The sequence below is a fragment of the Lytechinus pictus genome, chromosome 15 (genome assembly GCF_037042905.1).
Source record: "Lytechinus pictus isolate F3 Inbred chromosome 15, Lp3.0, whole genome shotgun sequence".
In the NCBI taxonomy this organism is placed as follows: Eukaryota; Metazoa; Echinodermata; class Echinoidea; order Temnopleuroida; family Toxopneustidae; genus Lytechinus; species Lytechinus pictus.
Genome location: NC_087259.1, coordinates 2251718 through 2271663, shown reverse-complemented (window position 1 = coordinate 2271663; position 19946 = coordinate 2251718). Strand labels below are relative to the sequence as shown.

At 37.0% G+C, this 19946-nt stretch overlaps 1 protein-coding gene across 1 annotated transcript in view; it reads left to right on the top strand.

Moving 5' to 3' along the window:
* LOC135156827 (endoplasmic reticulum transmembrane helix translocase-like) overlaps positions 1-19238 on the top strand; it is a 34574-nt gene extending 15336 nt beyond the window's left edge. The window contains exons 11-27 of the mRNA XM_064110437.1: positions 36-156; positions 444-598; positions 1292-1467; positions 2073-2183; positions 3150-3275; positions 3891-3999; positions 4692-4804; positions 5560-5652; positions 5865-5961; positions 6441-6505; positions 7493-7654; positions 8221-8338; positions 9567-9763; positions 11195-11337; positions 12296-12407; positions 13429-13572; positions 18465-19238. Of these exons, the coding sequence (XP_063966507.1) occupies positions 36-156; positions 444-598; positions 1292-1467; positions 2073-2183; positions 3150-3275; positions 3891-3999; positions 4692-4804; positions 5560-5652; positions 5865-5961; positions 6441-6505; positions 7493-7654; positions 8221-8338; positions 9567-9763; positions 11195-11337; positions 12296-12407; positions 13429-13572; positions 18465-18575 (2153 nt within the window). The 3' untranslated portion in view covers positions 18576-19238. The remainder of the gene's footprint in view (positions 1-35; positions 157-443; positions 599-1291; positions 1468-2072; positions 2184-3149; positions 3276-3890; positions 4000-4691; positions 4805-5559; positions 5653-5864; positions 5962-6440; positions 6506-7492; positions 7655-8220; positions 8339-9566; positions 9764-11194; positions 11338-12295; positions 12408-13428; positions 13573-18464) is intronic.
* The last annotated feature ends 708 nt before the right edge of the window (positions 19239-19946 follow it).

Genomic DNA, 19946 nt, shown 5'->3' with positions numbered 1-19946 from the left:
TTGTTTTGCATATTTTCTTACTTTATTTTGACCAGGTGTATACTGCACAGAGCCATTCCGTATCCCGTTTGCTGGTAAGGTTGACATCTGTTGCTTTGATAAGACTGGAACACTCACAAGTGATAACCTAGTGGTGGAGGGAGTAGCGGGTTTACCGTAAGTACTTTATCTTTTTCTCCGTTGATCTCAAGACCCTGTTTCATAAATGTATTCATTGATTGCAATATGAAATAACTGTTACAAGGTACTGAAATCCTGCTATCTGATTGATAGAGAAACCCCTGGCCCTGGTTTCATAAAGCTTATCAGTGGCAGGCTTCAAAATGATTTATGTCATTTGTATAATCATCGCACCAAATTGAATGGAATTGAATTGCATTGAATCATCACCATCATTATCACTGTCATCTCTGACTATTGTTTTACCTTCTCTCACCTTGCAGGGGTAAAGACAAGCTTTGCACCATCACCGAGGTGCCCTTAGACACTGTGCAGGTGCTTGCTACCTGTCACTCCCTGGCCCAGCTGGACGATACCCTGGTAGGTGATCCTTTGGAGAAGGCCACACTGACCGCTGTGGACTGGACACTCACCAAGGGTAACACTTTAGAATTTATCAGTTTACTGAAAAAATATTTCTGAATAGTTTTAATATATATAGTTAACTTAAGGTAACATACACCTGGAATTCGTTTGGCAAGTAGTGTATATTGGGTGAATATTTGACTTACATAATGGAGGTCAACTAATGCCAGTTTACCTGTAGTGTACAGTATTCTTTGTACCAAGAATGACACTTCATTGTAACCACCAGACACAGTACACTCCTCACCAAGGACAGCTTTTTGGGGAGCACTTCTTTAACCCTAAAAGAGCCGGGTTATTTGGACCACTCTCACAGCCGGGAGGGGGGGCGGAACCCCGGCCTCGGTCTTCGATAGTGCGAGCGCCGCAAAAATTTGCACAGTGGTAGTGTGCGGTAAAATCTACAAGGCTGTATGGTTAATTTTTTTATAATAAAAAGATTTTTCATTTAATGAATTAATTATGCTCAGTTATGCATGAAATAAAACATTTCCTCTAATCAACGATCATACGGCCCCAAAACTGCTAATTGGAATCTTGGTTGTGAATTCATATGTACCAATCAGAATTCCTTTCAGCCAAAGAAATTTTGGGAAATACTGAGGGATTGCGTTCTTTCTTCAATAGGTCAGGGTCAACTTCCCTGGCATAGGTCAATGACAATGATACTCTTCAATACATGGAAACATCTTTCCTATTACTGCAGGTGATGTTGTGATCCCCCATCGAATCCGCAGTCAGCCCCTGAAGATCGTCCAACGCTTTCACTTCTCTAGCGCCCTCAAGAGGATGGCAGTGATTGCTTCTCTCCAGGAACATGGCTCCGTAGACTGCACATATCTGGCTTCCGTCAAGGGTGCCCCAGAAACGCTAAGATCAATGGTAGGAAACAGTCAGTAATCTAGCCTTCAGTCATTGCATTTACACACAGAGAAACCTGTACATAAAGACTACACAAGGGACTCTAGAAAATTGATCTTCATGAGCATGTGGTCTTCATGATCGGAGAGCATTTCATCAACATTTTTGGTCCGACAAGTTGTCAGATCTGACAAAGTCTTTGAATGTGGTTGGCTTAGAAGCACTGTTACTATGGTAACTCTCAGATAAGACATGTCGGATAGCGTCTGATAAGTTCTTTCATGAACCACCCCCCCCCCCCCCCCCCCCCCCCCCGGTTTCTGAAATTCATGTTTCAAGGGGAACCAAACTCGTGGTCCTTATAGACAGGTGGCCATTCTAATACAGGTAGAAGCTTTAACAGGTTTGGCTGTATTACATGAATAAAGCATTAAATACAGTTGTTTTAAAGTACTCACATAGGCCTGTCTCACTCTTCATAATGGAAGGTTTCCATGGTGGTTACCATAGCTGTTAGTCTTATAAAACAGACCCAATGTGTATGTCTCATATGAAAGTTCAAATATTTTGGCATGAATCATAAACCACTCTAATAAATTTTACATTGTCTTGGTCACATTCCACAGTTCTCAGTTGTTCCTGAAAACTATGATGAAGTTCACTCACAGATGTCTAGGCAAGGTGCCAGGGTGCTAGCCCTCGGACACAGGAAGCTAGGTCACATGTCTTCACAACAGGTGAGACCTTAGAACCTGGATGAAGTAGCTCTTTGTGTTGCGTCTGTCATTGCTGTATATAGATTTAAGACATGAAACTTTATTAATCCAAGTGTAGTTATGCTAATTCCTTGTGCAAAAGATGTTTCATTGAAGAAAAAACTTGTCTCCTTCCATGAATCATATCCAGAATCCAAAGTGCATATACTCCTTAGCTTGTGATGTGTAGGCATCTTGCAGTAACAATTAATGATTGTTATTCTTAATATAATTCTCATTCTTAGAATGCCTTGTGGTGGCATAAACTTCTTAAAGGGGAAGTTCACCCTGAAGAAAACTTTGTTGTAAAAATAGCAGAAAAAATAGTAAAAAAATATTGGTGAAGGTTTGAGGAAAATCCGTTAAAGAGTAAGAAAGTTATTAGAGTTCAAAGTTTTGGATTTGTGACGTCATAAACGAGCAGCTGCCCCATGTGTTATGTAATATAAAATGCATGAATTTCAAATTTTGTATGGTTCCTGATGACTTAATTTTGTTTTCTATTCATGATCGGGTGTGAAATGATTTGTCTATTGATATACAAAAGGTACAATGAAAACCATTTTCAATTTTCTGAGAAAATGACATTTCATAGATTTTTTACCATTCGCTATGTAGGAATGCTGCTCGCATATGACGTCACAAATCAAATAATTGAAATTCTAATAAATTTTTAATTATTTGATGAATTTTTCTCAAACCTTCGGCAATATTTTTTATTATTTTTTCCGCTATTTTTACAATAAACTTTTTGTCAGGGTGAACTTCCCCTTTAACCAAAGTGTATAATTGCCATGTCCGATATCAAACCCTTGACTTTCATATTTCGATTCATGTTCCTTCCTCATTTGGTACCTTGATTTTGTTTTAGAGATACTGGTTTACTTTGGTATACATTTGATTATTAAATACTCTATGATCTCATGGTCATTTCCTTTCCTCTCTTAGCTGCGTGACCTGTCTCGTGATGAGGTTGAAAAAGAGCTGACTTTTGTTGGTTTTGTCATCATTTCTTGTCCTCTGAAATTTGATTCGAAAGCAGCGATCAAGGAGATCCAGCATGCTTCTCACTATGTAAGGATCAAAACACCACTGTAATTCTGATAATGATGGTAACAAATGGTATGATGGTGGTGATGATTATGATTGATTGTGATGGTGATGGTGGTGGTGGTGATGATCATTTGCAGTGATGGTGGTGATAGTGATGATAGTGGTAATAGTGGTGGTGGCGGTGTAGGTGGTGGTAGTGGTGGTGGTGTCATGATGGTGTTGGTGGTGATAGTGATGATAGTGGTAATAGTGGTGATGGCGGTGGTGGTGGTGGTAGTGGTGGTGGTGTTGGTGGTGTTTGTTGCTACTGATAATAGTGCTTTGGTGATGATTATGGTGAAGATTATGATGGTGATATTGTGATTGTGATGTGTGCGTTGATGTTGATGGCAATGTCAAAGAATTCTGTTATGACAAATATAGTCATGATAGTGAAAGGAATTAGGATTATTTGAAAAATGTGGGATGGTATACCTTTATTATGAGTTATGGGGCATTTTTTTACCTTTTACTATGGGAGGTTTTTTTTTGGGGGGGTACGTTGACAGTAACACCATCTTTTATTCATCATGAATACCTCTTTCTATTATCAATTCAACGATTTTTTCATTTTCTTTTTTTGTTTGATACCTGTAGACTACCATGATTACTGGTGATAACCCTCTGACTGCCTGCCACGTCGCCAAGGAACTACGCTTCACCAAGAAACCACACACTCTTATCCTCAAACCACCCACTGAGAATGGTAGGTAATCATCTGAATTAATGGGTTATAGGGATTTATATTTGAGTAGAAATGACAAGTAAAAATATGAATAGGCAAATAGAAGTTGTAATAATATGATATATATTGTAATCTTGTTTGATTTCAATTGCAATAGACAAATGGTATTATGGATGAGAAACCCATATTTCAGAGTTCTTACATTGATGAACAAACATGCAAATCCTTGCAATTTCAATTCAACAAGACAGCCATTTTAAAAAGGAATTGGCATCCTTGCTAAGAAGACCCCCTAAATTATATAACAATCTGATCTAGGAAGAACTTAACATTATGATAAATTCAAAACATTGATGAAATTTATCAGGCCATGAATTAATCAAAACATGAAGCTTATAAATATTTAACCTGTGTACTTCCAACATATTTTGTACTTATAATATGGATCACGAGTGGCATTATTGAGAATAAATTTGCATTTTCTGTTGTAGTGCTATAATGTTTGCATGTGTTTGCATACTCTGTATTCACAAGAGTGATATCTTTTATACCAATTCTAAAAATTTCTTTTCAAGACAAATCATTTGAGATTTATATTTGATATCATTTCATTGAATCACATAAAAGCAAAACAGACAATAGAAAAACATTGAAAATGCTGTGAACGTCTTGTTTTTTTTATGCCTAATTTCTGACTACTTTCATCTCTGCAGAATATGATGAATGGCATTGGCAGTCCATCGATGACACAGTGACGTATCCCATGATACCATCTGCAGAGGAAGTGCGCCTCCTATTGGCCAGTGATCTATGTCTCACCGGAGAGGTAGGATTAACTCAGCATCAGGAGAATGAAACCCTTGAAAGAAGTTAGCTTGTATGAAAACAGACAAATCAAAGAATAAGAACAGTGAAAGTTTGAGAACAGTATGACAGACAATAAGAAAGTTATGAGCATTTGAATGTCGATATTACTATGGCTATGGAGGGTATCCCATTAGCAAAGCGACCAAGCTTTGTGATGTATATGTCTATTTCTATATTCCGACAGGTAATATGTTGATTGATATGTAATCTTTGCTTCACCTGCATAGCAGAGCGAGACTATGGGCGCCACTTTTCTGACAGCGGTGTTGTCAACATGAAATGTCATCTTTATACTCTTTATACTTAAGAAGTATAAAAACTGAAATCATCAGACTTGGACAATTAGGGTAATCCAAGTATCACTGATAACCATGCTTGAGTTTCACATGACCAAGGTTTAGGGTCGATGAACCTACATGTAGTACTTAATTTTCATGTGAATTGTGTTTTGGTATATATTGAGTACACAAAAGTGAAACTTGTTCAGATGTGATATCACAAATCTTGATCACATTGCTAATAGGATAACAAAAATGCAAAATCAATAAAGTTTGTAGAGTTTTGTGTTAAACCTGAAGTTAAGGTCTATGAGCTCTCCAATATGTTGAAATTAAGGATTGTAAAAGTTGCTGCAGTTCTCATTGAAGTTGGAATATTATTTCATAGAGTTAATGAAATTATATAATCAAATGTTCTTTTTTCTCTTATTTTCAGGCTATAACCCACCTACAAACCACCAACATATCTTTCCTGAACAGAATTTTACCAAGAGTTAAAGTGTTTGCACGAGTAGCACCCAAACAAAAGGTGAGGTCTATTCCAGATTTTAAATTCCATTCCACTCTTAAGTTGTAATTCAGCATGTACTTTCATGACGATGCATTAAACAACTTAAGTGTTCTTTTAAAAACGTGTATTTTTGTTATTCTTTTTTTTTTTCATTTTAATTTTCAGGTTACTCCTACTACTAGTAATGCTGCTTATTGTACAAACTCTTATCTATTTATTCTTTTCTTTAGGAGTATGTAATTACCACACTAAAGAGTCTTGGATATACGACCCTTATGTGTGGAGATGGTACCAATGATGTAGGAGCTCTAAAGCATGCACATGTTGGTAAGTTTTGTTGAGTTAGTGGTATAAAGGTGTATAAACCAAAGATAATAATACTTTGATTAGATTAAAGAATGTGTTTCATGAACTTTCAATTTTTTTTTTAAGTCCTTGCTCAATGGCTGATAAGTTTTTGATAACTGATGTATAACTGTGAGAACAAGATTGTAAGATTTATATTTCATTATCAATCAAAATTAATGTTATTAATGCTTGGTCATGGTTTACCATTTGAGTAATCAATAAATTTCTTGATATCAAGAATTTTTTTTCAACAGTGCAAATTATCTCTTGATATTAAGAATGAATTTTTTGAAATATGAAATATCATAATTGATAGAATGGTTTGGCATTCATACTTTGGTAAATCGGTTGTATTTAGGTTTTTTTAAAGCAATCCTCCTTGTATATTTGTACTTGGTCCTAAGCTTCATATCATTTATCCTAAGCCGCTATTTTCATCATTTTCCTATTTCTTTCAGGTGTTGCACTTCTTTCAAATGTTCCAGAAAGGTTTTTACGAGATAGGAAAAAGCCAAAAGAAGAGGTAAAATATATCAATTCATTTTGACAATTTCACTGTAAGGGCCCTTTAACATAAAGCTTAATGATTGATTTTGGAGTTGATATCTAAGATTGATTGACTAATGTGTCTGATTCATTGTAAAAATCGGCCCCACAATTAATTGCTTAGCTTTATGTTTCAGAGCTCAGTTTGGAAATTTGTTTTGTTTGCATGACCTGAGCAGATGCAGACTATTTATTATTTTATTTATCTCAATGATTCAATCTCTGAACATATGTGGCAATTCAATATTACAAATGCAAAATAATTCTTTTAAAATTAATTGAATTAAGTATGGGAAAACAATGATTGAAATACTGAGAACTCTTTAGTTGACTATAACATAAAAACAGAACATTTTAAGCTCTTGGTAGACTTCATTTCTATAGATCATTGTTATCACTATGGTGGTCAGCGCCAGTTGGTACCTTCTATTACTTGTATTCCCACTGGTACTCAATATTCCACCCACCTAACGGGCACTAATTTGCCCGCAGACTAAGAAAATGAATTTAGTTTCTGTCTTTCTGAACACCCTTGGCAAGGATTTGGCCGATGATAGTGTCACCACTAAAGGATCCCAGTTCATAACATGGCTCAAGGAAGAGTCATTTGTACATGTTGCTTCCTTAATGTGACGTCACTCCTTCACTTAAGAGATTGGCTGACCAAAGTTTATCTCTTTAAAGTGATTACAAACCTCAATAAACACTCAGGTTTTCCTTAGATGTCACTGCTTGTCCTGATGACTAATCTATATACTTCTCAGTATTAGGGATTCATTGTCCAGTTAAATATTTCTTTAATTTTTCAATTCTTACAGAGGTGCTATCAACGAAAAAGTTGTCAACCCACAAATGATGGCATATGTATTTGAAATACATGATTAAATGATTGTATTGTGATTTGTAAAAAATCAGATTCATTTATCAATATTGTGCTCATCATTTTTTCTACTTCCAACTCCAGACAGCAGAGACAGGAGGGGAAAATAAACAAGTTAAGAATTCCTCTGGCCCAGAGAGGATACCATCCGCCTCTCATCATGGAGGGGGAAGGCATGGGGGAGGAGGACGAGCAGCTCGGCAGAGGGCTATCGCTAAAGGAGAGGACCTTACTAGGTCACAAAATGTATGTATTGGTTAGCCGTTAGGAAGCTGTTTTTGCCATTTCACAGACTAAGATCTAACAAATCTCATCATGCTTGTAGTGGTGATAAGGATGATGATGATGATGCTGGTGATGATGATGATGATGATGACGACAACGAAGATGGTGGTGGTGGTGGTGGTGGTGGTGGTGATGATGACGATTATGATGATGATAATTATGATGACGATATGCTGGTGATGATGACGATGGTGGTGATGATGATGATAATTATGATGATGATGATGATGACAATGGTGATGATGATGATGATGATAATTATGATGATAATTATGATGATGGTGATGATGATGATGATGATTATGATAATTATGATGATGATGGTGATGATGATGATGATGATGATGATTATGATGATGATGATGACAATTATGATGACGATGATGCTGACGATGATGACGATGATGATGAAGGTAATGATGATGATGATGATGACGATGACAATGATGATGGTGATGATGATGAAAATTACCATAATGATGATGGGGTAAAGTATTACTACATGTTATCTGTTATGTCATCCACAGAAAAAACTAAATAACTTATTGAAAGAAATGGAGGAGCAGGACCAAGCTCAAGTAGTCAAGTTAGGAGATGCAAGTATAGCATCACCCTTCACTTCTAAATTATCATCAGTGCAATGTGGTGAGTCTCTACTTGAGCATACTTCTCAAACTCATTTCAATGTTTTGTGTACAGGTTAACCCTTAAGCTTCCATGCATCTATTGAAACCTATCATTTAATGTGAATTTACTGTATAGGAGCAATCGTCCATGATATTTGTTCCTCTGGTATTGCATACATGATATTGGCATAATTGCTTTCCAAGATAACTCCCTATTAATTATTATTATTTATATGACACCTAGATAGATCCTTGTGATTTGATTGGTTGTGTGATATCGTTCTTTCAGCCCAGTTTGCAATGACGTCATCAACCGTGCAATTTTGGATCCATACGCTTTTGTCCATTGCACTCGCGCACCGAGATTGCAGCTCATGCATGCACCATCAGTGCGCATGTTGTAATGACGTAACAATCAACAGACCGAACTCGGTGAAAAATGAAATAATGATCCATTCAACTCGGCTACGCCTCGTTGAATGGATCATTTCATCTTTCACCTCATGAAGTATTCTGTCCATTGCACTCATAAATATTCATTATTTGTATATTATTGGTATATATGTACATAAAAATTGACCAGCAGCACATGCTGAAAGTCAATTTACAAAATTTCATGAAGTACAATATAACAAAGCAAATGAACAAAAATGTAATTACAGTATTCTTTATCAAAACTTAAATCCAATTAAAGATTTAAGATCAAAATTTAAATCCAATTAATAAATAAATAGTAAATTCATACCCTCTCCAAAAGTAAAACTGGCACTGCTGATTACAATCATCAGGGGTTTTAGATTTATTGACATGAAAATAATCATTCAAAACTTTGATATTTAAAGAATCTTCCCCTATGAGGTCTGAAGCTGTTTTAGCATGTTGTGATCTAGTGAGTGGATAACTGTGATACAACGTACACCCTTCACTACCTGGAAAGCATGCATTGATCCGTTTGATAACAAGTAATTATTCATGTACCTGGGTAAGGAGTGGCAAGAATTATAAAGTGGCCTACTATAGCAAAACAGGGCTACCCCCCCCCCCTTAATGTTCAACTTGGGCCCCAGAATGGGAGCTACATGTATGCAGATACTCCAGTATACATATTCATTTATATGTGTGTAGCTTTTCTTGTATAAAGGGGAAAACAAATATTTTTTATATTAATTCAATTCATCTACCTGATAATACATGTACTATAATTTGCACTAAACTAAGACCGAGTTCCGTTCTCCCTCTCTCCTCAGTGTGTCACATCATTAAACAAGGCCGCTGTACGTTGGTCACCACTCTTCAAATGTTCAAGATTCTAGCACTAAACGCTCTCATCCTAGCCTACAGTCAAAGTGTTCTATATCTAGATGGCATCAAATACAGCGACGCCCAGGCCACGCTACAAGGCCTCTTATTGGCTGGTTGTTTCCTCTTTATATCAAGGTCAAAGGTCAGTTGAGATAAATGATCTTGGGATATTTCTCTGGGTAATGTCTCTCCACTTTCAAGTGGACCTCTTTACTGATCTACAACTGCAGGATTTTAAGGGGAAGTGAACGGGACCAGTACTGTGTGTTATAAATAGCTAGTCTAGAAATGTACTTTTGAGACAATACAGAGAATAAATTAGCCTTTAAAGGACAAGTCCACCCCAACAAAAACTTGATTTGAATAAAAAGAGAAAAATTCAACAAGCATAACACTGAAAATTTCATCAAAATCGGATGTAAAATAAGAAAGTTATGGCATTTTTAAGTTTAGCTTCATTTCACAAAACAGTTATACATGTATGCACATCCCGGTGGGTATGCAAATGAGGAACTGATGAAATCACTCACTCACTATTTCTTTTGTATTTTATTATATGAAATATGAAATATTTTTATTTTCTCGTCATTGTCATGTGAAATGAAGTTGCATTCCTCCCTGAACACGTGGAATTCCATTATTTTAACATTTTGTGCTTCAGGCTATGAGGTCCTAATCGTCAAATTCGTAAAAATTGAAATATTGTATAATTCAAACAATAAAAAACAAAAGAAATAGTGAGTGAGTGACATCATCGACTCTCTCATTTGGATGTAACTGGCTCGTTCATATAAATATTTTGTTAAAAATAAGCGAAACTTTGAAATGTCATAACTTTCTTATTTTACATCCGATTTTGATGAAATTTTCAGCATTGTGCTTGTCTGATTTTTCTCTATTGATTCAAATCAACATTTTTCTGAGGTGGACTTGACCTTTAATATTATTTGTATCGAGAAACAAAGATGTTTTTTTAGTTGTTGTTTTTTTACTTGGTAACATAATTATTGGGGTATAAATTTATTTTGTATTACAATACTACACTGGTCAGAATGTTGCATTATGGGTTAGAAACCTGGTCAGATTTAAGCAATTGAGGTATTGAGGCTGGTTGGTTGTAATTGCTTTAAAGAATGATTGATTGATTGATTGATTGATTGATGGAATTCTCTGAGTAATCTTTAGTCCATCTATGTTCCTTAACAAACTTTACTGAAAGTATCATGTCTTATGGCAAATAATGCAGTTTAAACCCCTTCACGTAGGCAGTTTTAGTCATGGGTTTTAAGAAAATTTGTGACGTGGGATTTATGTTAATTGTAGATACCAGTTATTGAAACGTTACTGTATTGTTCTTGTATGAGTTCAAATTTTAATGCGATTTTTTTTTTGCATGACAAGTAAAATAATAGCAATGCAACTGAAATCTTGGATTATCACGGTTTCATTTACCTTTTTTTCTTTAAGTAACATACTGTCCCATTTAACCCTGCTTATTTAAAAATTGCCTTGATTTCATGATTCTTCTCAAGTAACATCTCATATTCTTTTCCATTTTTCTGATTGCTAACAGCCATTGAAGGTATTATCAAGGAGTCGTCCTCTACCAAATATCTTCAATGTCTACACCATCTTAACAGTCATCTTTCAATTTGCTGTCCATTTTATGAGCCTCATGTACCTTGTACAGGAAGCAAAAGCGAGGTCACCTCCCAGGTCAGTTGAGAGGTCATTTGTCATAGGGATATGACATTGGTGGTCAATGTTCATCATGGTGGGACATGTATGAACATTGACCACCAAGGTCTTACTGGACAACAAGATATGAACATGATGGTGTTGTTAAAAAATGCCTGAAAGGAGGAGAAATGTAGTAAAACCTTCGCTTTGTTTGACATTTAAATCATTCAAAATAAATACAAAAGTAGAAGAAAAAAGGGCATGCTTTAACCCTATCTTAACTGGGCTATTTCGGACCAGTATATACTGGGGGGGTCAATTTGACCCCCCCTCAGATCTCGGCCGCTGATTTCGCGATCGCCGCGAAAATTTGCACACGCGTTGAGCCGGATGTAAACTACAAGACTGTATAGAAAAATTTTCAAAATATTAATTGTTTATATTTTTTTATTAATTAATTATGCAAATAAGCGTATGAAATTTGCAGTAAATTTGGTTTTTTGTGTAAGCTTTTGTCTTTAACTCAATTTATATAGCTTGAAGAATGGGTCTGACATGCACTTACCAAATGTTGCGTAATTTCGGAACCACGTACCCGGGCGTTGCAAATTTGGTCTCAAAAGATGCGCAAGACTTGAAAGTAAAAAGTCAGTGAGCGGTGCGGTAAAAAAAATTGGCGCGACGGCGTAGTGACGAAATTTGTCGAGGGGGTGTCAAAGTGACCCCCCCCCCCCCCCCCCCCAGTTTAATAAGGGTTAAGGCTTAATATGCATTGAGAGGGTATAATATACACAGAACTGTGTTACAATATGAGAATAGAATATCATTTCAATTAATGAAAAATAGGCACATTGAGATGCTTTCAAAAATCTGATCAAAAGAGTTTGAACCCAACCTTGTTTTAATTTGAGCCACATGCCTTTGTTACATTTTTTTTTTTTTTTTTGTATTTGAAATGACTGTTTTCATGCTGTCCATTTATTTTGTTTTGTAGGGAGACTGAATTTCCTGATCTTGAGAAACAGTTTGAACCCAATCTTGTAAACAGCACAGTATATATTCTCTCCATGATGTTACAGATTAGCACATTCGCTGTCAATTACAAGGTAAATACCTGAATTGTCACTTGGTCTTCTACCTTTAATCTACTTTACGATTGGTCTCATCATCCTAAATGGTCTAATCATACTTTGTGAACAACCAGTGCATCTACTCTACATTTGGTCTAATCATTATTTAGCCCTCTTAACATTTTGTATTAAAATCCATTTGGTTGAACACCATTTAGTCTGGTATTGACTTATTGTTCAGATATGTATTATATGTAAATAGTTTCTGTTGTTCTGTTCTGGAGCGCCTTGAGTACTAATCAAGATGGAAAGTGCGCTATATAAATCTCATGTATTATTATTATTATATCAATTCGGTTGAACACCTTTTAGTCTATATGGTTAGATAAACTGTTCATGAATTAAATTTACATTTGACAAAGTAAAACTTAATAAGTAGATGAATGGGAAATTAGACCAACTTGGTGTTGAATGATCACTAGACAAATTGGTTATTAGACCAAGTTTTGTTTAGACCAAATTAGAACAACTAAAAACCCTACTGGCTTAGTCCATGTGGTAATTGACTAGTTTAAGTAGATGTAACTGCTTGTACACCAAGTGAAAATGAACCAGTAATTTTACTTCTACATACACTGTACATACATAGAAAACAAATCATCAGTCATCCTCCCAACTTTTTTTATGAGTCATATTTCTAGTTGAGATATCAAAATTAAGGGTTCAAATCACTTTGATTGAGATGATTGGAAAGCCTATCACAAGCTCAATTTATTGGGATCATAATTGCAATTTTCTTTTCAGCTGTCCTTGATAATGAATTTTTCTCTGATTTGTGTGTGAATTGGAAACCATGACAACAAAAGTCATGTATTTTTTAGAACACATAGAGAGTTGCTAGAAACATAGATGATGATAAACCGTTACATTACAATGTCCATGATGTTGGCACATATTATTGACAGATCTCTGAGATTTGATTTTTTTTAATTGTCGGACTAATGCAAGCTGATCACACTTTTCAATTTAACATTGATTATCTTTATTTCATATTCAGGGTCATCCATTCATGGAGTCGTTGAGAGACAACAAGCCTCTCCTGTACAGTCTTGCATTCTCTACTGTGTCTGTATTTGCTCTCATATCTGGGGTACTGCCCGATATATCCAGCCAGTTTGAAATTGTAGAATTTTCATCAGATGTAAGTGCAAACTTAATATCATGCTCTGTTTTCTTCAGTGTATTTATATTGAAGTCCTCAGATATAGAAGCCAGATATAATAATAATAATAATAATAATAATTAAAGATTTGTATAGCGCACATATCTGTCGATGACACTCAAGGCGCACAATTAACTACTTATATAAAACAGAAATCAATAAATACATAAAAATGAACAAACTGAGAAGAAAAAATACACAATCAGTTAAGTTGGTAGTCAAAAAATAAAAAATGGCCTTATCACACAACAGTTAAGGAAATGCTTCCCTCATGAGGTAAGTCTTCAATTTGCTGTGGAATAGCTCTCTTGACTGGCACGACTTAATGTCCGATGGGATTGAATTCCACAAACGGGGACCAGCAACAGAAAAAGATCTGTCACCCCAGGACCTTTTCACTCTAACTTGTTGGAGCTGGTGAACATTCCCTGAACGAAGACCGGGTCTACACGATCTCTTCAACTCCAGAAGATCTGATAGGTACACTGGTGTCTGGTTGGTTTTCAGTTTAAAGACCAAGGAAAGAACTTTATATGCAAGTCTTTGCCTAACAGGCAGCCAATGTAATTCCTTGAGAACTGGGGTGATATGATCCGACAACTTTAAACGCTTTACAAGTCGTGCGGCAGAATTCTGGACCTTCTGTAGTCGTTTTATTTGAGTATCAGGCAGTCCAACCAAAGTACTGTTGTACATATCCAAACGTGATGTGACAAGAGCATGAACTGCCTGCTTCGTTGCATGGGGATTCAGGTAATCCCGGATCCGACGAATCTGCCTAATGTGATAAAATGATGATCTGATGCAGCTAGAGATTTGTGGTTCCATAGACATAGTACTATCAAGTGTCAAACCTAGCGAGCGAACTTTAGAAACAGGCTCAACATGTACATCACCAATTTTTAGGTTAGGAATGATGACCTTTTTGATCTGTTGGGAAGAGCCAAAGAAAATGAATTCAGACTTCGCCTGGTTGATTTTCAAGTAGTTCTGCCCCATCCATTTGGAGATCTCTGCTACACATGACTCAAATCTAGCAAGTACGTTGTCCACATCAGTTTGATTAGGTAAGCATGGTAAATACAGCTGAATGTCGTCAGTGTATATGTGATACATCAAATCATGCCGATTGATAATGTCATAGATTGGTAGAATGTACATGGAAAACATTTGTGGTCCGAGCACTGAGCCTTGAGGTACGGAGCAATCAAGAGAAACTGGATCAGAGATGTCATCCTCACCAATGCGAACTGATTGAGTACGACCATCAAGGTATGACTGACACCAGCTCAGAGCTGACCCACTGATACCAATTTCCTGTAGTCTGCGAAGTAGAATACAATGATCGACCGTATCAAACGCTGAACTCAAATCCAGTTGAACGAGGCCAGTCAACATGCCTCTATCCATGGCTCGGAGGATGTCATTAGTCACTCGCAAGACAGCTGTCTCTACTGAATGGTTTTTCCTGTAGGCCGACTGGAAAGGATCCTGCAGAGATTGGTCAACTACACATCTGAGGATACGAGCAGTAGCCGCTCTTTCAATTACTTTTCCAAGGAATTTCAAGTTAGCTACTGGTCTGTAGTTTTCCAGTCTCTCCTTATCCAAGTTTGACTTCTTAAGTAGAGGTCTAATCGTAGCATGTTTCAAGTTCTCTGGAAAGACAGCTTTGGTAAAAGACCCATTAACCAACTTTGTAATAAATGGCACAAATGCAGAGAGATGATCCTTGATTAGCCATGTTGGAATGGGGTCTTGGTGACAAGAGCTCGAGGGTGACTGTTTGATGATTCTCTCAATTTCAGCTTCTGATACCAAATCAAAACTACACATATACGGATCTCGATGTGACGAAGCCTCACTGATATCGTGATGCTGCACAAAAGAATCACGAATTGTGTTGATCTTGTTCAAGAAATGCTCCGAGAATCTGTTTGCTAACGACCCATCAGGTGGTAGTTGTGGTAACACAGGATCGCCTTTCTTCTGGAGTAGGTCATCGATGATGGTGAACAAAGCTTTCTGATCTAATGAACAGCTCTCAATAACAGATGAGTAGAACTGTGTCTTCGCTTCCTTCATGAGCTTCACAACAATCCGGCATTGCTCTTGGTATCTCTTATGATGTAGTTGGCCTTCTCCTTTGGATTTACATTTTCTCCACTTTCTTTCCAACCTCCGTCTCACCTTCTTAGCAGTCCGAATCTCTTCATTATACCATGGACATTTCTCTCTTTGTTTCAGGCGTCTTGTCTTCAAAGGTGCAAGGTCCTCAAGGATATCACACAGAGATCGTTCGTATGTTTCTACGGATGCAGAAATGCCAAGGTTCTCTACGTCAATCTTCGACAGAGCCTCAAAGACACGTTGATGAAATACCTCATGGTCCATTGCCTTGAAACTGCGCATGGTAATTGTCCTCTTTGGATGTATAGGCTTTTTCAATGACAATTTGCAGGTGATGGCAAAATGATCAGACAGTCCTGGATGAACTGATATGTCAGAGACAATATCGTCACCATCACGAGTTATCAGCAGATCCAGTGTATGACCAAGACAATGAGTTTGGGTGGATACATGCTGGGTCATACCATATGAAGACAACAACTTCTTAAAAAGAATTGTATTCCCTGCAGTTGTGTCATCCATCCATATGTTAAAATCACCTGTGATCACAAGTTTGGAAGGATGGAGAAGATAATGGTCCATCAGTTTGCCGAAGTCCTCAAGAAACGATGCAAAAGGCACATGTTGACCATTTTCACTGTTCCTTTCAGGGCGGTATATGATGACTAAACGAAATGTACCATGATCATCTGATACTTGTGCATGTAGGGCTTCGAAGGAGTTATACCTCTGGGGTAATTCTGTCTTCAAACATAGATCAGACCTACACAACAAGCCGACACCTCCTCCAGGTCTGTTATCTCGAGGGATATGGACTAATGAGTAGCCTCTTGGGGTGGCTTCCTTGGCCACAAGGTCGTCATCTGGTCTCAGCCATGTCTCCGTCATGGCAATGATATCAAAACCTTGCTCAGTTACAAAGTCAACAAATTGAATAGTTTTATTCCGAATTGACTGTAAATTGATGGTGCAAAGTTTAGCAAGCTCAGAGACAGGCTGAATGTGAATCAAGTTATTGGTATCACAAGATCGGACATTTTTCTTAGCTTGGCGTATAGTATCCTGTATGACAGGAATATATTGCTGGCTCTTTATAAAAGAACGATGTCCTCTCTTTGTTGGCTTGATAGTACTGATACCATAATCCACTATTGTCTGATACACATCCCTTGGCAGGGAAGTTTTAGGGCATTGTCTCTTAATGTCCATAAATCACATAATTCACACAGAACATGAAATTCCATGGAAAATGTAATCTTTCAGGGTAATAAAAAGTAAATTACAAAAAAAATACAGCGAAAAAGTATTGAAAGTAAGATCCAATAAAACAATACTGTGCATTAATGAAATACATGTATCTGCTGATGAAACCTGTTCCTTGTCTATTGTCATGTGTTAACCAAATTTTATTGGCATTCTTGTATTAGAAATGTAAATCTTACATTTATTAACAGTTTTGAAAACAGTTGCTTTGTACCTGCAGTTCTGTACATGTCACCAAAGAGCGCAGAGTTTGATGTTTAGAACCTCAGAAGAACACATAATTTGCATTTCCTTAGAAAAATAGAAACTGAAGACTTTTTTTTAAATTTATATTGCCAATCAGAGACTCTTGTTAAGATGTGGCATAGAAAACTCACTTGTTACCTTTGATATTAACCCTCAGCTAAGCCTCAGGCGTGTTAGAACTGTTTCAATGGTGCCTTGTGCATCATATTGTACAGCACCCACTTAGCTTGTTGTATGCATGCAAATGAGAGGCTGAATGTCAGACATTCGTACCGTTGCACACATACTGTACCATCCAAAATGTACCATTGCACGGTCAGGAACAAGGTGACGTCACAATAAATATTAGGATTCAATGCATTGCGCTTAAAGTCCAATATGCGTAGGGCACACTGGCTAAATGTGCATTGCTGCTGCAGATCAGATGCACGTTTGATGGATTTTGCTTTTTGCTTTCAATAATTCTTTCGTATTTTCATAGATATAGGAAAAAATTGATTGTTTGTATTTTCGCTTACTTCTGAGGCGTTGTACAAAACAAGTAGCGAATATTCTTATCTGTGCCATGGTGCTACATTTCTCATTTGGTTAGAGAAACAGACACTCTATTCAATTCGGCTACGCTTGTTGAATAGAGTGTCTTTCTTTCACCTTATGTGAAATTTTGCACCATCACATTCATGCCTATTTGCTATTTGCAGACCTGCCAACCAGTACGTTTTAGCCGTATTTGGTACGTTTTTGCAACCAAAATACGGCAGTACGTTTTTTTTTTTTTTTTAAACTAAATCGTAATTTATTGAGAAAAATAATCTCTATACATGTATGTCTCTATTTCATAAAACGTGCACAAATATGGTTATTAGATCAATGTAATTTCAGGTAACTTGTTTTTTTTTTTCAATCATTTTGTTCAAACCAGGGTGAGATATACACATGTTTTAATGTTTTTTTTTTCATCTGCAAGAGCAGTGCGCATTTTAGCTTGTATGCAGCTTGTACGCTGCGATGAGCGAGTGCGCCAAGCATTTTATTATGAAATACACTTTTTTTGGGAAAAATACAGTTTTTTTTATCACAGAATACAGTTTTTCATTCCCAGAGGTTGGCAGGTCTGTATTTGTATACTAATGTCCTTGGTAATGTCTGTTATTTGTTTTAGGAAAGAAGGCATGAAGTCATGGATGTGTACTGAGAGTGAATCTTTCTCTTGTTTTATCCCCTCTGCTCAGTTCCGTTTGCTGGTGTTCCAGGTTCTAGTAGGAGACATGGTTTCTGCATTCATCATTGACAGGGTTCTTCAATTCATTCTGGGATCAGCGAAATTAAGAGAAGCAAACTAAACCCTTATTTAATGAACCATCATCAATCATCATGCATGGGACTACAGTTCAGTAATTTAGGTATTTGATGCATTTAAGCAGTGCAAGATGTTCTTACCGTAAGTAACGGACTATAAACCGCACCCGTGGATTAACCGCACCCCCAACTTTGGACTGAAAAAAAAATAATAAAAAATCCTCACATTTACATGCATATTTGAGGTAAGAAGAAACAAAAACTAAGTTAAAGATTTCAAAGTATCCAAAGAGATTACCAGTATGCGGAAATCTGCTGTTCTTGATCAATTCATCTACAAATGTTAGCAAGAAAGAAAGGTCCCGACAATATTGGCCACTTACACACACACTCACTCACCTCACAGTCACAGTATACACACACACAGCACTGCCGTTCTTGTACATTGCAAACTACGATACGGTACCAGTACATCTTATCAAATTATGATCTGTGTCTTTCCCGGAGTAGGCGGAAGAAACATTCACATTTCTTGCATCACAACCTCACAATCACTTTCAGAATTTGTCTAGCATTCGATGTCTTAGCATGAATTTTGGATACGGGATTACAGGAAGGTTCAAGAAACAAAGAAATTTGCATTTTTTCCAGTTGTTTTTACGGCTTCGTGCCGTCTCTCTCTTGCGTGGTGTAAATGGTATCTTATGAAAAGCAAACAGGAAAGAAAAAATAAGCTGGTGCGAAACGGGACTTTGGAGGGGAGGGGTTAAAATTAATAGCGCCAGCTTAAGTCACACTATAACCACAATACAACGCAAGCTCTCAGCTCACTCAACTCTCGCTCAGCTGTGACAAAATATTACCGAGTATGCATGGCGTCTCTTTGAACTTAGCCAGGTAACTTCGCTGCTTTGAATCGAGAATAAAGTTGAAATTAGTGTCATGAAGGTGGGTGCGCTTGTTATGGACAATATTTGATTAAGATTGTAATAATCGCTTCTCATTACCCGCGGCTCATACCCCTCTAAACGACATTGCCCTGGGCGGCTACGCCCGGCCACTCGATGTGTTGTGAACTGGCAGATGTCTTACGTGTTCGGGAGGGGTTACGACGGGCTGGCTCAGACCGTCACCGTGGATAAACCGCACCCCCGACCTTTGCTTCTATCCCGCCGAGAAAAAGGTGCGGTTAATAGACCGTTACTTACGGTATATGCAGTGAATGAATGTACAAACCCACAGGTATTATTTGTTTTATTGTATGTACAGAGATCTATGGAGTGATTTGATTGCATATTGGACCGCAATTAGGAAAAGAGTTTATTGCTAAACCAAAATCAAGTCCATAAAAGGTATGAGAAATGTGTACTCTTGAGAACATGTTCATGATGACAAGGTTAATAGCCACTTGGTCT